At 40.7% G+C, this 12,881-nt stretch overlaps 1 gene segment (V, D, J or C); it reads left to right on the top strand.

Moving 5' to 3' along the window:
* Positions 1-10,699: 10,699 nt before the first annotated feature.
* LOC106989608 (immunoglobulin heavy variable 1-46-like) lies at positions 10,700-11,251 on the top strand. The segment is given in 2 exon segments: positions 10,700-10,832; positions 10,918-11,251. Coding segments are annotated over 2 exon segments (360 nt in total).
* Positions 11,252-12,881: the final 1,630 nt, after the last annotated feature.

Raw genomic sequence — 12,881 nt, 5'->3', positions numbered from 1 at the left:
ATCATCCTCATGGTGCTACATCTCCTCTGAGGTGGTATTTCCCAAGAAGGAGCTGAACCACAGCAAGGGCGTTCAGATGCCTCGCTGGCTGTCCTGATAGCCTGCGTTTGGGGGGCAAGAGACAAAACTTCATTTTTACTTTCAATTTCTATTAAAAATATTCTTATTTGGGGAGAGAGGGGAAGATGGCGGCTTAGGAGAACACCTTATCATGGTGATCGCTTAGATTCCACCCACATCTGCCTAAATAACCCAGAAAACTTCCAGAAGACTAGCAGAACAGAGTCTCCAGAGCCAGCACACACAAGAGGCCTATGGAAGAGGGTAGGAAGGGCAGAGAGGCGGTGCATGCTATACGGACAGTCAGGGAGGGAGCCAGGGTGGTGGAGGGGGAGACCGCCAGGAAGGCACAGCCCCCAAAGTCTGGCTTGCAAAAGCGGAGGGGCCGGACTCTGTGAGTTCTGACAGCCAGCAGGGCTTAACATCTGGGATGCTAAAAGTCAACAGCTCTGCTCTCAGAGAGCGGGGAGAGTAAGAGGACACCTGGAGGCAGAGTTGATGAGTCCCGGAAGACAGAGCTCAGCTCGGCAGGAACAAAGGCAGTGGCCAGCGCCATCTCCCTCTCCCATCCCCCAGCCGAAATCCCAAAGGGAACCAGTTCCTGTCACCAAACTTGCTTGCATCATGCAAACACCCAACACTGTGCTTCTGTGGATCCATCCCTCCGATGGGTCTGCCTCCCTCCTGGTGCTTCAGGGCCCCTACCACAGGGGACCACTGATGGCAAAGCGAGCTAAGCCTACCCCTCCCGCCACTGTGCACCTTGCGGATCCACCCTGGTTAATATGCCAGATCCTATGGAAGCAGCACCCCAAGCCTGGAAGTGTGCAAGCAGCACAGACAGGGGCCACACCACTCCACAGTGAATCTTGCCCCTGGCAGAGGGTAAGATAAGGTACACACCAGTGTGACTGTGGCCCCATCGGTGGGCTGGGGGCAGACATTGGGTCTGACTGCAGCCCCGCCCACCAACACAAGTTACACCAGACAGCACAGGGGAAGTGCCCTGCAGTTTGGAGCCACCACAGGGACTACCAAAAATGATGAAACGGAAGAACTCGCCTCAAAAGAAACTCCAGGAAGTAGCGACACCCAACGAATTGATCAAAAACGATTTAAGCACTATAACACAACAAGAATTTAGAATAATAGTCATCAAAGTAATCACTGGGCTTGAAAAAAGCACAGAAGAAAGCAGAGAATCTATTACTACAGAGATCAAGGGACTAAGAAATAGTCATGAGGAGCTAAAAAATACTATAAATGAGGTGCAAAATAAAATGGAGGTGGCCGTAGCATGGACTGAAGAGGCAGGGGAGAGAATAGGTGAATTAGAGGATAAAATTATGGAAAAAGAGGAAGCTGAGAAAAAGAGATAAAAAAAATCCAGGAGTATGAGGGGAGAATTAGAGAACTAAGTGATGCAATCAAATGGAACAATATCTGTATCATAGGAATTCCAGAAGAGGAAGAGAGAGAGAAAGGGGCTGAAGGTGTACTTGAACAAATCATAGCTGAGAACTTCCCTGATCTGGGGAAGGAAAAAGGCATTGAAATCCAAGAGGCACAGAGAACTCCCTTCAGATGTAACTTGAATCGATCTTCTGCAGGGTATATCATAATGAAACTGGCAAAATACAAGGATAAAGAGAAAATTCTGAAAGCAGCTAGAGATAAACATGCTCTAACTTACAAAGTGAGATCCATAAGAGTAGTGGCAGACCTATCTACTGAACCTTGGCAGGCCAGAGAGGAATGGCAGGAAATCTTCCATGTGATGAAAAGAAATGCAGCCAAGAATCCTTTATCCAGCAAGTCCGTCATTCAGAATAGGAAAGATAAAGGTCTTCCCAAACAAACGAAAATGGAAGGAATTCATCACCACTAAACCAGCCCTACAAGAGATCCTAAGGGGGATTCTGTAAGTGAAATGTTGCAAGGACCACAAAGTACCAGAGACATCACTACAAGCATGAAACCTACAGATATCACAATGACTCTAAACCCATAACTTTCGATAAGACTGAATGTAAATGGACTAAATGCTCCAACCAAAAGATATAGGGTATCAGAATGGATAAAAAAACAAGACCCATCTCTTTGCTGTCTACAAGAGACTCATTTTAGACCTGAGGACACCTTCAGATTGAAAGTGAGGGGATGGATAGCTATCATGCTACTGGAAGTCAAAAGAAAGCTGGAGTAGCCATACGTATATCAGACAAACTAGACTTTAAATTAAAGGCTGTAACAAGAGGTGAACAAGGGCATTATATAATAATTACAGGGTCTATCCATCAGGAAGAGCTAACAATTATAAATGTCTATGCACCGAATATGGCAGCACCCAAATATATAAAATAATTACAAACATAAGCAACCTTATTGATAAGAATGTGATCACTGCAGGGGACTTTAACACCCCACATACAACAATGGATAGATCATCTAGACACAGGATCAATAAAGAAACAAGGGCCCTGAATGATACATTGGGTCAGATGGACTTAACAGATATATTTAGAACTCTGCATCCCAAAGCAACAGAATATACTTTCTTCTCGAGTGCACATGGAACATTCTCCAAGATAGATCACATACTGGGTCACAAAACAGCCCTTCATAAGTACAAAAGAACTCAGATCATACCATGCACAGTTTCAGACCAAAATGCTATGAAACTTGAAATCAACCACAGGAAAAAGTCTGGAACACTTCCAAAAGCATGGAGGTTAAAGAACACCCTACTAAAGAATGAATGGGTCACCCAGGCAATTAGAGAAGAAATTTAAAAATATATGGAAACAAATGAAAATGAAAATACAACACTCCAGGGGCACCTAGGTGGCTCAGTCGGTTGAGATTCCAACTTCGTCTCAGGTCACAATTTCCCAGCTTGTGAGTCCGAGCCCCACGTCCGGGTCTGTGCTGACAGCTCAGAGTCTGGAGCCTGCTTTAGATTCTGTGCCTCCCTCTCTCTCTGCCCCTAACCCACTCGCATTCTGCCTCTGTCTCTCTCAAAAATAAATAAACATTAAAAAAAAAAAGAAAATACAACAATCCAAATGCTTTGGGATGCAGCAAAGGCAGTCCTGAGAGGAAAATACATTGTAATCCAAGCCTATCTCAAGAAACAAGAAAAATCCCAAATACAAAATCTAACAGCACACATAAAGGAAATAGAAGCAGAACAGCAAAGACACACTAAACCCAGCAGAAGAAGAGAAATAATAAAGATCAGAGCGGAAATAAACAATATAGAATCTAAAAAACTGAAGAGCAGATCAATGAAACCAAGAGTTGGTTTTTTGAAAAAATAAACAAAATTGATAAACCTCTAGCCAGCCTTCTCAAAAAGAAAAGGGAGATGACCCAAATAGATAAAATCATGAATGAAAATGGAATTATTACAACCAAACCCTTAGAAATACAAGCAATTATCAGGGAATACTATGAAAAATTATATGCCAACAAACTGGACAACTTGGAAGAAACGGACAAATTCCTAAGCACCCATGCACTTCCAAAACTCAAACAGGAAGAAATAGAAAATTTGAACAGACCCATAACCAGTGAAGAAATTGAATCAGTCATTAAAAATCTCCCAACAAACAAGAGTCCAGGACCAGATGGCTTCCCTGGGGAATTCTACCAGACATTTAAAGCAGAGATAATACCTCTAGTTCTCAAGCTGTTCCAAAAAATAGAAAGGGAAGGAAAACTTCCAGACTCATTCTATGAAGCCAGCATTACTTTGATTCCTAAACCCGACAAAGACCCTACAACAAAGACAACTACAGCCCAATATCCCTGATGAATATGGATGCAAATATTCTCAATAAGATACTAACAAATCGAATTCAACAGCATATAAAAAGAATTATTCACCATGATCAACGGGATTCATTCCTGGGCTGCAGGCCTGGTTCAACATTCGCAAATCAATCAGTGTGATACATCACATTAATAAAAGAAAAGATAAGAACCATATGATCTTGTCAATCGATGCAGAGAAAGCATTTGACAAAATTCAGCATCCTTTCTTAATAAAAACCCTCAAGACACTCGGGATAGAAGGAACACACTTGAACATCATAAAAGCCATTTATGAAAAGCCCACAGCTAATATCATCCTCAATGGGGAAAAATTGAGATATTTCACTGCTGTTGTTTAACATAGTGTTGCAAGTGCTAGCATCAGCAACCAGACAACAAAAGGAAATCAAAGGTATCAAAACTGGCAAAGATGAAGTCAGCTTTCACTTATTGCAGATGACATGATACTACACATGGAAAACCCAATAGACTCCACCAAAAGTCTGCTAGAACTGATACATGAAATCAGAAAAGTCGCAAGATACAAAAGCAATGTACAGAAATCAGTTACATTCTTATACACTAACAATGAAGCAACAGAAAGACCAATAAAGAAACTGATCCCATTCACAATTGCACCAAGATTCATAAAATACCTAAGAATAAACCTAACCAAAGATGTAAAAGATCTGTATGCTGAAAACTATAGAAAGCTTATGAAGGAAACTGAAGAAGATGCAAAGAAATGAAGAAACATTCCATGCTCATGGATTGGAAGAATAAATATTGTTAAAATGTCAATACTACCCAAATCAATCTACACAATCAAAATTGCAATCCCAATCGAAATTGCACCAGCATTCTTCTCGAAGCTAGAGCAAGCAATCCTAAAACTTGTATGGAACCACAAAAGACCCAGAATAGCCAACTATTGAAGAAGAAGACCAAAGTGGGAGGCATCCCAATCCCAGACTTTAGCCTCTACTACAAAGCTGTCATCATCAAGACAGCATGGTATTGGCACAAAAACAGACACATAGACCAATGGAATAGAATAGAGACTCCAGAATTGGACCCACAAATGTATGGCCAACTAATCTTTGACAAAGCAGGAAAGAATATCCAATGGAAAAAAGACAGTCTCTTTAACAAATGGTGCTGGAGGAACTGGACAGCAACATGCAGAAGAATTAATCTAGACCACTTTCTTACACCATTGACAAAAATAAACTCAAAACAGATAAAGGACCTGAATGTGAGACAGGAAACCATCAAAACCCTAGAGGAGAGAGCAGGAAAAAACCTCTCTGACCTCAGCCACAGCAAATTCTTACTTGACACATCTCCAGAGGCAAGGGAATTAAGAACAAAAATGAACTATTGGGACTTCATGAAGATAAAAAGCTGCACTGCAAAGGAAACAATCAGCCAAATTAAAAGGCAGCCAACGGAATGGGAAAAGATATTTGCAAATGACATATCAGACAAAGGGCTAGTATCCAAAATCTATAAAGAACTCATCAAACTCCACACCTGATAAACAAATAATCCAGTGAAGAAAGGGGCAGAAGACATGAATAGACACTTCTCTAAAGAAGACATCCAGATGGCCAACAGGCACATGAGAAGATGCTCAACATCGCGCCTCATCAGGGAAATACAAATGAAAACCACACTGAGATACCACCTCACGCCAGTCAGAGTGGCTGAAATGAACAAATCAGGAGACTATACATGCTGGAGAGGATGTGAAGAAACGGGAGCCCTCTTGCACTGTTGGTGGGAATGCAAACTGGTGCAGCCATTCTGGAAAATAGTGTGGAGGTTCCTAAAAAATTAAAAATAGGTCTACCCTATGACCCAGCAATAGCACTGCTAGGAATTTACCCAAAGGATACAGGAGTGCTGATGCATAGGGGCACTTGTACCCCAATGTTTATAGCAGCACTCTCAACAATAGCCAAATTATGGAAAGAGTCTAAATGTCCATCAACTAATGAATGGATAAAGAAATTGTGGTATCTATTCAAAATGGAATACTACCTGACATTGAGAAAAAATGAAATGTGGCCTTTTGTAGCAACGTGGATGGATCTGGAGAGTGTTGTGCTGAGTGAAATTAGTCATACGGAGAAAGACAGATACCGTATGTTTTCACTCTTATTTGGATACTGAGAAACTTGACAGAAGACCATGGGGAAGGGGAAGAAAAAAAAATTTAGAGAGGGAGGGAGTCAAACCATCACAGACTCTTAAAAACTGAATAAACTGAGGGTTGATGGTGGTGGGAGGCAGGGGAGGGTGGGTGATGGGCATTGAGGAGGGCACCTGTTGGGATGAGCATTGGGTGTTGTATAGAAACCTATTTGACAATAAATTTCATATTTACAAAATAATCTTATTTAATTGTCATTACTATGTTTTTTTAGTTTTATGTAAATTTTTTCAAATTCCATTTTATTTCCATCATTTTACTTTAGTCTACTACAGTATATTCACTTTTTCAAATTATCAAATGATTTCTTTTTTTCTTTTCTTTATCTTTATTCTCTTTTTCATTTCTTTACTTTTTTCTTAAATACAGAACAAAAAATTCATAATTTTTATTAAAAATATTTTTATTTAATTTTTTCTACTATATACTTTACTTTTGTCTATATTATTTTCAAATTCTATTTTACTCCCATCTACCCATTTTACTCTACATCAGTGTATGCATTTTTTCAAATTCTCAAATGATTTACTTTGCCCCCTTTTTTTCCCTAATCTGTCAAACCACTTTCAACACCTAAACAAAACACACCTAGGATCTAGCATTAACTATTAGATTTGTGTGTGTATGTGTGTGTTTAATTTTTAATTTTAATATTTTTGAAATTTTGTTTGTTTTATTTCAATATTTCTACTTCATTAATTCCTTTTCTCTCTTCAAAATGACAAAACAAAGGAATTCACCCCAAAAGAAAGACCACGAAGAAACGACAGCCAGGGATTTAACCAACACAGGTACAAGCAAGATGTCTGAACCAGAATTTAGAATCACGATAATAAGAATACTAGCTGGAGTCAAAAATAGATTAGAATCCCTTTCTGAAGAGATAAAAGAAGTAAAAAAAATAGCCAGAATGAAATTAAGAATGCTATACCTGAACTGCAATCACGGATGGATGCAGCTGTGGTAAGGATGGATGAGGCAGAACAGAGAATCAGCGATATAGAGGACAAACTTATAGAAAATAATGAAGCAGAAAAAAAGAGGGAGATTAAGGCAAAAGAGCATGATTTAAGAATTAGAGAAATCAGTGACTCATTAAAAAGGAACATCAGAATCATAGGGGTCCCAGAAGAGGAAGAAAGAGAAATAGGGGTAGAAGGGTTATGTGAGCCGATCATAGCGGAAAACTTTCCTAACCTGGGGTAAGACACAGACATCAAAATCCAGGAAGCACAGAGGACCCCCATTAGATTCAACAAAAACTGGCCAGCAACAAGGCATACCATAGTCAAATTCACAAAATACTCAGGCAAGGAGAGAATCATGAAAGCAGCAAGGAAAAAAAGTCCCTAACATACAAGGGAAGACAGATCAGGTTTGCAGCAGACCTATCCACAGAATCTTAGCAGGCCAGAAAGGAGTGGCGGAGTCTACTCAGTGTGCTGAATCAGAAAAGTATGCAGACAAGAATTCTTTATCCAAGAAGGCTGTCATTCAAAATAGAAGGAGAGATAAAAGTTTCCCAGACAAACAAAAATTAAAAGAGTTTTTGACCACTAAACCAGCCCTGCAAACAATTTTAAGGGGGACTCTCTGAGGGGACAAAAGATGAAAAAAAAAAATATGTGTGTGTGTGTGTGTGTGTGTGTGTGTGTGTGTGTATCAAAAGCAAGAAAGAATAGAAAGGACCAGAGAACACCATCAGAAACTCCAGCTCTACAAGCATCATCATGGCAATAAACTCATATCTTTCAGTACTCACTCTAAACCTCAGTGGACTCAATGCCCCAATCAAAAGACATAGGGTAACGGAATGGATAAGAAAACAAGATCCTTCTATATGCTGTTCACAAGAGACCCACTTTAGACCTAAAGACACCTTCAGATTGAACATAAGGGGATGCAGAACCATCTATCATGCTAATGGTCAACAAAAGAAAGCCCGAGTAGCCATACTTATATCAGACAATCTAGACTTAAAAATACTGTATCAAGAGATGCAGAAGGGCATTATATCATGATCAAGGGGTCTATAGACGAAGAAGACCTAATAATTGTAAACATTTATGCGCCAAATGGGAGAGCACACAAATATATAAATCAATTAATCACAAACATAAAGAAACTCACCGATAGTAATACCATAATATTAGGAGACTTCAACACCCCACTCACAGCAATGGACAGATCATCTCAACAAAAAATCGACAAGGAAAGAATGGCTTTGAATGACACACTGGACCAGATGGACTTAACAGATATATTCAGAATATTTCATCCTAAAGCAGCAGAATATGCATTCTTCTCCAGCGCACATGGAACGTTCTCCAGAATAGACCATATACTGGGACACAAATCAGCCCTAAGTAAGTACAAAAAGATTGAGATCATACTGTGCATATTTTCAGACCACAATGCTGTGAAACTCAAAATCAACCACAAGAAAAAATTTCGAAAGGTAAAAAATACTTGGAGACTAAAGAACATCCTACTAAAGAATGAATGGGCTAACCAAGCAGTTAAGAGGAAGTTAAAAAGTATATGGAAGTCAATTAAAATGATAACACCACAACCCAAAACCTCTGGGACGCAGCAAAGGTGGTCATAAGATGAAAGTATATAGCATTCCAGGCCTTCCTAAAGAAGGAAGAAAGATCTCAGATACACAACCTAACCTTACACCTTAAGGAGCTGGAAAAAGAACAGCAAATAGAACCCAAAACCAGCAGAAGACAGGAAATAATAAAGATTACAAAAGAAATTAATGCTATCAAAACCAAAAAAACAGTAGACCAAATCAATGAAACCGGAAGCAGGTTCTTTGAAAGAATGAACAAAATTGATAAACCACTATCCAGTTTGATCAAAAAGAAAAAGGAAAGGATGCAAATAAGTAAAATCAAGAATGACAGAGGAAAGATCACAACCAACACAACAGAAATAAAAACAATAATAAGAGAATATTATGAGCAATTATATGCCAATAAAATGGGCAATCTGGAAGAAATGGGAAAATTCCTAGAAACATATACACTACCAAACTGAAACAGGAAGAAATATAAAAATTTGAACGGACCGATAACCAGTAAGGAAATAGTATTAGTAATCAAAAATCTGTCAAAAACAAGAGTCCAGGGCCAGATGGCTTTCCAGGGGATTCTACCAAACATTTAAGGAAGAGTTAACACCTCTTGCTCTTGAAGCTGTTCCAAAATATAGAAATGGAAGGAAAACTTCCAGACTCTTTCTGAAGCCAGAATTACCTTGATTCCAAAAGCAGACAGAGACCACACTAAAAAGGAGAACTATAGACCAATTTCCCTGATGAACATGGATGCAAAAATCCTCAACAAGATATTAGCCTACCAGATCCTACAATACATTAAAAAAATTATTCACCAAGACCAAGTGGGATTTATACCTGGGATGCAGGGATGCTTCAATATCTGCAAAACAATTAACGTGATTCATCACATCAATAAAAGAAAGGACAAGAACCATATGATCCTCTCCATAGATGCAGAGAAAGCATTCGACAAAATACGGCATCCTTTATTGCTTAAAACCCTCAAGAAAGTAGGGATAGAAGGAGCATACCTCGAGATCATAAAAGCCATATATGAATGACCCAACACTAATATCATCCTCAATGGGGAAAAAGTGAGAGCTTCAATGTGCTTAGTGTTACTACAATAGTGAAGAACTAAGGTTTGTCTACACAGCATTCTGGGGCCTAAATTCCTTTTTCTGGTGCTAAGGACACTTCTCCCCTCCTGGTACAAAAAGGGTGTATTTCACATAGGAGATTTATATTCTGTTTAGGGAACAAAGGATGGTCAGTGCGTCTCTGCACTGGCTGTTTCTCAAGCATGTTTCATTCCAGTGGCATATTTGGGGTGGCATATTCTGCTCCCTTCCACCATGTAATGCTGGAGTAGAGACACTGGAATAAATGTCCTGTGAGTCTTGACAGGAACCTCCCTGCAGGGCCGGGCCTAGACTGCAGGGGCCTTTCAGTACTACCCAGCACCAGGCTGCTACCCCAGGTGAGTAGGTGCACAAGGGGTGAGGAAGGCTTTCCTGTCAGAAGCCAGTGTTTCCTTTTCCAGAAAGCAATCTAAAATATGAGTAGGATGAGGGATGCTAAAGGGTGTTTAAATATCCTGTTCCATCAGAGCATTTAATGAACTCAGGCAGTGAGAAGACACTTGAAGACGCTGCTAGTCCAGGGCTTTTAGATATCTTCATCTAAGAGATGGAAGCCAGGATGCATTTATTACCCCATTTTGTGCAGCAGTTTGGAGTCACGCTTATCCAGGAATAAGACGTTCAGATATCAGAGCCAACAACAGGTTCAGGTGGTCTCTGCCTCATTCAACACTGGTCCACAATGGGGAGAATTTTCTGTAAGGTCTTATCACTCAGTGGCAGGAGCTCAGTCTGCACACAGTTCAGGAACCTGGCCAAGGACCCATGTCCTCAAACAAGGATTAGACTGGTGCTCTCTGAGTCCCAATGTACACGGTCTCTGGGACCGTCTCCAGATGGTTCTGGTCCTGTGTATGAAATACTCTGTCTCATGACTATGCAAATAGTCCTAAGAGCACCAGGTTAAGTATGGGTGTGTCTGTGCCCTGAGAGCATCACCGTAAAACGCCATCCTCTACCGGAGACCCTGAGACACATCCCCTCACAATGGACTGGAGCTGGAGAATCCTCTACCTGGTGGCAGTGGCTACAGGTAAGGGTCAGCCAAGTCCCTGGACACAGGAGAGGACCAGGACCAGTCAACATTGATTTCATCCACTCTTGTCCCCTCTCTACAGGTGTGCACTCCCAGGTTTTGCTGGTGCAGTCTGGGGCTGAAGTGAGGAAGCCTGGGGCATCAGTGAAGATCTTCTGCAAAGCATCTGGATACAGCTTCACTGATTATTATATGCACTGGGTGCGACAGGCTCCTGCACAAGGGCTTGAGTGGATGGGAAGCATTGACCCTGAAGATGGTGCTACAAGCTATGCACAGAAGTTCCAGTGCAGACTCACTCTGACGGCAGACACATCCACAAACACAGCCTACATGGAGCTAAGCAGTCTGATGTCTGCAGACACAGCCATGTATTACTGTGCAAGGACACAGTGAGGGGTTGTCAGTGTGAGCCCAGACACAAACCGCCCTGTACAAGAAGATCAGGACCACCAGGGGGTGCACACTATGCACCATTCTGTTTGTGTTCCCAGGAGCAGGTGCAGGTAGGGGTTGCTGGAAGGTTTTGTGCCATGGCCTGGGGCTTCCTCTCCATACAGCAGTTTCCCCCAGGAAGCCTCTCTGGACACATGATTCTGTGCTTACCTACTTGCGTCTGGTTTACAAAGTTTGTTTTACCAGGAAAACTATAATTACATGAACAAGAGATAGAGTCTCTTACAATTGCTTACCCTTGTACTAAATATCAATGGTTTACACGTATCCTGATGCACATCAACGGAACATTTACAGGAGTCCCAGGAGCGCTCACTTTGCATCTAGGACCACAGGATCCCATAGCTCCTCGTTATCCTCACCCTGCTCTTGTCCCAGTCAAACACCATGACACTTCATTCATGTCACTTTGCTTCTCAGAACTTTATATGTGTTACAGTTTTCTTCAAATACTTGAAACTACAAGAGAAAAAGCATCTACATGTATTAGTCAGGATAATCCTGAGGAACAGAACACATAGCACATTGGCTTACATGACTAAATAGGCTGAGAAGTCCCATGATATACTATCACATGCTGGATACCCAGTAAAGTCAGTGGTGTAATTCTCATCTGATTCCAAACTAGTGTCAAGTCTGAGAATGTGGGGACCTGATGGTTTAACTTTCACTCCAAGGGCAAGAGGAAGCCAATGTTACAGCTCAAGCAGGCACACAAGAAGTAAAAATGAGAGAATTTGCTTCACTTTTATTTTTATTCTATTCATAACCTTAATGGATTGGGTGATGCCCACTTCCCAAGACACCAAAACGCAAGAACACAGTGCACACAGCACTCACCACAAACCCTTCCTGAAGTGCCAGTCTCCATACAGCATATGAACTCTTCTTAATGTAGCCATGACTCTCAGAAGCAGAAAACATAACAGGTTTTCTAAAACACAGAAGAAGACAGAGTCCTAGACAATATGAGAATATGGAGGAATCCATCCCCAAAGAGAGAACAAGAAAGGATCATATCCAGGGATCTAATCAAAACAGATATAAGGAATAGGCCTAAAACAGAACTTAAAACAACAATAGTAAGGATAATGGATGGGCTTGAGAACAGCATAGAAGACATCAAGGATATGCATACCACAGAGATAAAAGACATAAAAGCTGGTCAACGGTGAAATTTAAAAGTTCTATGAAAGAGACATGATGCTTACTGCACATAATAATGGGTGTAAGCAGCAGAGGAATGACTAAGTGATATAGAAGATAAAATTATGGAAAATAAGGAATCAGAAAAGAGAGGGTAAACTAACTTCTTGGGTTATGGATGTAGACTTAGAGAACTCAGCCACTCTGTACAGTGTAGTAAAATTCCTTTCATAGGAGTCCCAAAAGAAGAGAGGGAAAAAGGGACAGAAGGTTTATTTGTGCAAATTGTAGCTGAAAGTTGCCCTAACCCAAGGAAGGAAATGAACATCCAAATCCAGAAGGCACAGAGAACTCCTATCAAAATCAACAAAAGTAGGCCATTACCAAGATAAATCATAGAAAATTGACATAATATAGAGATAAAGGAAAAATCCTAAAAGCAGC

Source organism: Acinonyx jubatus, unplaced genomic scaffold (genome assembly GCF_027475565.1).
Source record: "Acinonyx jubatus isolate Ajub_Pintada_27869175 unplaced genomic scaffold, VMU_Ajub_asm_v1.0 scaffold_110, whole genome shotgun sequence".
NCBI classification, from domain to species: domain Eukaryota; kingdom Metazoa; phylum Chordata; class Mammalia; order Carnivora; family Felidae; genus Acinonyx; species Acinonyx jubatus.
The sequence above is the reverse complement of the archived record's forward strand: the minus strand, read 5'-3'. Positions and strand labels throughout refer to the sequence as shown.